The 6000-nt window shown below is 39.8% G+C and overlaps 1 protein-coding gene across 3 annotated transcripts in view; it reads right to left on the bottom strand.

Annotated features, from left to right (window-relative positions):
• LOC310925675 (SRSF protein kinase 3-like) overlaps positions 1–6000 on the bottom strand; it is a 51301-nt gene that overhangs the window by 4240 nt on the left and 41061 nt on the right. For 2 of the 3 annotated variants that reach the window (XM_083887676.1, XM_083887677.1), the window contains exon 15: positions 3793–4753. The exons of the other annotated variant lie outside the window; for it this stretch is intronic. In XM_083887676.1, coding sequence (XP_083743802.1) covers positions 4569–4753 — 185 coding nt within the window. In that variant the 3' untranslated portion in view covers positions 3793–4568. Of the gene's footprint in view, positions 1–3792; positions 4754–6000 lie in introns of those variants that run through there. 3 annotated transcript variants of the gene reach the window in all.

Raw genomic sequence — 6000 nt, 5'->3', positions numbered from 1 at the left:
TATATATATATATATATATGTAAGGGGGTGTGTTTCGGGGTTGATGGCAGACTAAGCGCAGTGTTGGGAAGGCTGTATATTATGTATGTATATTACATACATTTTTATATATATATATATGTATAGGGCGAGAGGGAGGATTGGTTTCTTTCACCCACAAACAAGCTTGTTATCTTCACATTGGATTACATTCTGCTGCTTGAATGCATTGCTTTTTGCATGGTGATATCTGAGTAGTTAGTATAGAGCTGAAACAATCGATTGCTAAATTAATCGTCAACTATTTTGATCATCGATGAATCGGTTTGAAGCTTTTTTCATTATTAAAACAAGATTTCTGATTGATTTAGCTTCTTAAATGTGGATATTTGCTTTGTTTCTTTGCTCCACATAACAAATAAATCATTAAAACTGAATTGTTTAGGTTTGTGGAAAAAAACAAGACATTTTAGAGCATCGTCATTTCCAGGTTTGACAAACACTGATCAGGTTTTCTGTCATTTTATGGAGCAAACAATTTCTTTTTGTGTTTGTTTCAGATCAATCGCGCATTGTCACCAACAATCTGACAGAGTGGCAACTGTCAGAGCTTATAGTAATATTTAAAGGTAAGAAATACCATTTTTCCACCCATCCACAGCATATCAATTCTGCACTACTCATAGTGATAATTTGGATAGTTATGGAGTTGACTGCATTCCTTTTTTGTATAAATTCTTATTAAATATAATTTCCTTTGTTTTTTCTTTTCAATAGGTGGGCTGCACACATTTTCAGAACATGTTTATTGTAATGATAGACCCTCAATCAATTTGTGGCTTCTTAGGTCAGTTCAGGTCTGAATCCTTTTTTTAATTGTTTTCTGTAATGTGAGCTTTATGCCATAACCATTAAGACTTAAACAAAAAAAGTTTGGAATATTTTGTTATGTGCAGTGAAAGGTAGACTATTAAAGTTCAACTTTTTGAATTATAAATGCACTGAATCTTTTCCAAATAGTAATCCTAACAAAGACTCATTGTTCTTGTGGGCACCAGGAAAACGGTCCTCACAATGTCTAGTTTTAATTCTACTATAGTTGAATTTGATTTGGTTCTTACTCACTCACATTTGCTCTCTTGCATTCTTTCTTCGTTTCTTTTTTTTTTAGCCTGGAACAAACATGGTGGAATATCTTCATGAGGCCAGATCCAGACCCTACACCTATGTCCTGACACTGGGGAATGACAATCACCATCCATCAGGCTATTACTATTGTTGCCGGAGAGGCTTTGGAGCATGATTCAGGCCATTGATGTCTGCTTTAAGGCAATTTCATCTTCGACATTGAATATCCAAAGCAGTGTAAGCATGTGTGGAAATTCCTACAGAGCGCAGTCTATAAAATGCCAGGAGGGGAGTCCAAACAGGTGAAGTTCCTTCAGACAAGAGTACTTGCGTGCAAGTAGAGCTAACTACCTTTTCTAATTTAAAAGCTGTTCTTGAGGCCAACAGGTGTTGATTGTTGACTTATTTTATTGTTTGTGTTCCAGTGACCTGAAATATGCTGAATTTGATTTTATATTGTAGAGCATTTTCAATAAATGTTTTCCAAGATTCCAGTATTGTTTAAGTGTTTATTGCATAATATATGCTTTGCGTGACCAAACTCTGACCAGCTTAACCAGCTATACCACTGTGACCAGCTATACCACTGTGACCAGCTTAACCAGCAATGGTGACCAGCTTAAGCAGCTATGGTGCCCAGCTAGACCACTGTGACCAGCTTAACCAGGTATGGTGACCAGCTATACCACTGTGACCAGCTTAACCAGCAATGGTGACCAGCTTAACCAGGTATGGTGACCAGCTAGACCACTGTGACCAGCTTAACCAGCTAAAGTGTCCAAAACCCCTCTAAACATGCAAACATCCCAGTTTAGGCTGGTCAGGCTGGCAGACCAGCCTAAGCTGGGATGGTTTGCTGGACCACTGTGACCAGCTTAACCAGCTAAAGTGTCCAAAACCCCTCTAAACCAGCTTAGGCTGGTCAATCTAAGCTGGTTTTTTCAGCAGGGATGAGACCAAATTATCTGCCGCGGGAATTCTCGCATGTTATCGCGATAGCTGCGTACGTTCCCCCCTCTGCTAACGCTAATGCAGCCTGTGACGTCCTGCACTCAGTGGTGAGCAGGCTGCAGACACAGCATCCACAGGCTCTCCTCCTGATCTCTGGGGATTTTAATCATGCCTCTCCTTCCACCTCTCTGCCCACACCGACTCAGTATGTCACCTGCCACGCCAGAGACAATAAAATACTGGACTAACGACTTGAACCTATTCTTCAATAGGTTTGATCAGGCGGAACCGCCTCCAGCTCAACGCGGGGAAAACTAAAGAGCTGGTGGTGGATTTCCGCAGAAGACGACACTCTCCTCCTTCACCGGTGAACATCCAGGAAATGGACATAGAGATGGTGACATCTTACAAATACCTGGTTGTTCACCTAAACAATAAACTGGACTGGTCTGATCATGCTGCTGCGCTCTACAGGAAGGGTCAGAGCAGACTCTACCTGTTGAGGAGACTAAGGTCTTTTGGAGTGCAGGGAGAACTGTGAGAAGAGCAGTGGTCTGCTGGGGCAGTGGCATCACAGCCGCAGACAGGAAGAGGCTGGACAGGCTGATTAAAAAAGCCAGCTCTGTCCTTGGATGTCCCCTGGAACCAGTGGAGGTGGTGGGAGAGAGGAGAATGGCTAACAAGCTATCATCTCTGATGGACAATCTCTCCCACCCCCTGCAGAACACCATCGCAGCACTGGGCAGCTCCTTCAGTCACAGACTCAAACATCCAAAATGTCTGAAGGAGCGTTATCGCAGGTCGTTCCTCCCTGCAGCTGTTAGACTGTACAACAAGTACTGCTCTAAGTAGACCACACACACACACACACTCCACTCTCCATGTGCAATATACTGTTAATTTTCATTGGTGTAATACTGTATATATTTTTTCATAATGTACATTTTTTTAAGTGCAATATATTGTCATTTTTCATACTGTCAAATTGTTTATAATGTAGTTTTCTCATCAGTGCAATATCCATATCCTTATTTAATAGCTCAGCCGTGTTTCCTTACACTGTAAATACCATGTGCATACTGTGTATATTCTGCAGACCGGTTGTAATGTACATTCTACATTCTATTTTTAAACCTATTTTTATAGTCAGTGTTAATATCTTATATATTGTACTTTATATATTCTATTTCTTTTTGGTAATGCATGATTATTATTTATTATCCTTATCTTTATCGTCTTGCTGCTGTAACACTGGAAATTTCCCCACTGCGGGACGAATAAAGGACTTCTTATCTTATCTTATGATGCCAGCACCAGATTCCTTCTTCCTGCTACATATTCCATGTTGCATCAAATATGTAAGGCTTGAGTCATACTTTCATACTACTTCACATTTTATGTCAGCAGAAAGCCACTACACACTTTCACATGTGCATAAATGGCCATGCTTTTACTCATACTAAAATTAGTAAATCTAGCACCTCACATTCTATTCCAGTACCAGCAAATTCTCCCCTGGAGTTCACCCCCATTTGTATTAGAGGCAGTTGCTTGTCTTTAAAATGGGAATTTGATTTCAGGTCCTGTTATTTATACATACATTTCGCCCTCCACTCTTTTTGTATAAATGCTCTGTGTCAACCCACCCCACCCACACGACCGAACCCACATAAATCACATTCATAACTAACAACTGAAAAAAAACACAAATGTGATAAAACTGCAGTGTTTTTATTTACAGTGTATAATATATACAATCAAGAATGGTCTATTTAGCTGAGCAAATAGCGCACAATGGGCTGCTATTTGTTTCTTGACTTCACTTGTAAAATCCACATGAGACTGAAACAGAAACGGTTCCACCTTGCAGACAGTTCCTCCAAATATCATGCATCAGCCAAGTGTCTACACACATCCACTGATCCATTGACTCCCAGAGAAGCTGAGTTTCACTGGAAATTAGAATTTTGACCAATTTATCGACTCACTGTGTGGCTCACCACAGTGAACGAAGCTGTCTTGTGTAGATCAATTGAAGCAAGAGTAAGAAAATAAGTAAGAAAATCAGACGATCTGTGACAAACAGCTGATTCTGGACAAACGAATCAACGATCTCGTTCTAGCACACTTTTAGTAATCAAATGTAAATACGACAGTCATTTGTATGTACTTTCTACTGTACTATTCTTTGAGCGATGTGTTGTTCATGTAGGGTATCCGGGGGTCTCTTCACATCTCAGTGTCACCAACTGGAAAGTGTAGTGCAACAGGGATAATGTGCACTCAGCGTGTAAGGTCACAAAATGTGAAGGTGCTCATGTCCATCCACAAAGGGTCACCATGCACCACTGCAGACATGGGTGGATGACAACAGCAGATGACAATGACATTTACGCCATACAGAACATAACAGATCTTTGCTGGTATGTAGTTGTGAAAATTATGACCCAGATTTTAGTCTAACAATGAACAGAGAGTTAGTCCACTGGGCTCTGAATGATACAGGGTGTCTACAAGCCGATCCATGGGTGTTTAAGACACTGAGCAGCTGTGGCTCTTTTCTCTGGTAGCAGTTCCAACATGATCAAGAGGAAAGAGCTGAACTTGGCAGCTTCCTCCCATGGCCAATCATACTTATCTTGTAGGATTTCAAATAAGCTCCATGGCTTGAGTTTTGAGATGTGTCGTAATTGTCCTGGACAAGGTTAAAAGAAAAGAAAAATAACAAATTATATTTTTAGTATTGGAAAAGGGCCCAAGGCACATATATATAAGGCATTGTGGCAGTATGCAATATATTGATTTTGAATAATTGGTAACTTTTTACATTACAATACAGGTTTAATGTATGGTTATTACCAAATAATAGCATAGCAAAGGTAATAGTGTAGTAATAAGGAGATTGTTAGGAGGAGTACTTCAGTAAATAATAGCCAGGTAACAGTTCATTAATTAAAATTAATATAGACCTCGCCAGTGTAATACATTCACATGAAAATGTTTGGAAAATGTATGATTACAACATTATAAAGTTAAAGGTGCATTATGTAATAAATTTAGAGCAACTGGCCATAAAATCCTCCTAATATGTCACAGAGGACCAGGAATAATGTTCATATAACATGCTGAACTCACCAACAAAACTAGTAAAAAAAAATATTTGCATTAAAAAAAAATATTTTCCGCACCGGAAAGTTTGTTTATGTAATGAAATGATGTTTTGGCATGACGCGCCATCTACCGCCGTCTACCAATCATAGCAGTCAGCAGAGTCTCAGCGGTTGAGCAGCAATGGGTTGCCAGTAGCTACAATTGAAATGAAATGAAAGGAAACCTAAAAGACCTCGGTATGAATGTCAAAAACGCCAAGATAAAGTTTGCGGCAAAGCGAGGGTCTATATAGGACATGCTTTTGAATGGTGGTTTTTGGCGTTTTTGGGTTTTGGCGTACGCCAAGATTTAGTAGGAAATCCACGCAAGTCTTTGTACATGTGGCCCCAGGTTCTTGGAAAGCACCAAAACATTCAAAATGTAGGGACAACTTGAAGTAGCAACAAATGTCACACGCTTACCCCTCCCTATCAGGGGGGGTTGTTAACCACACCTTAAGACTAAAAAAAACAAAAGAAATCCGACACGATTAAAACAGTTTATTTGATTCTAATAGGTGGAAAGGTTATGGGGATGGACACAGGAATAAAGGGGGGTCTACCCCCCATTTAGGTGATAAAAAGGGATGCACAATGTATGCCACCTCAGTTTTGTACCTTCATTTTGTATTTGGCACTGTCCACTTGGTATTCTTTGTGGATCTACAAATAAATGCCTTTGGATTGAAGACAACGAAAACAACTCTGTCTCTTTTTGGAGTGAGACTTTGATTTTTTTCCGATTTGAGAAAAAGGTCATTCCACGTGGCGTAGGAGTCAGTAACCGCGTGTG

Source organism: Microchirus variegatus, assembly GCF_963457635.1.
Source record: "Microchirus variegatus genome assembly, chromosome: 4".
Classification (NCBI taxonomy): domain Eukaryota; kingdom Metazoa; phylum Chordata; class Actinopteri; order Pleuronectiformes; family Soleidae; genus Microchirus; species Microchirus variegatus.
Note: the sequence above shows the minus strand (reverse complement) of the source record. Positions and strands in the feature narration are given on the sequence as shown.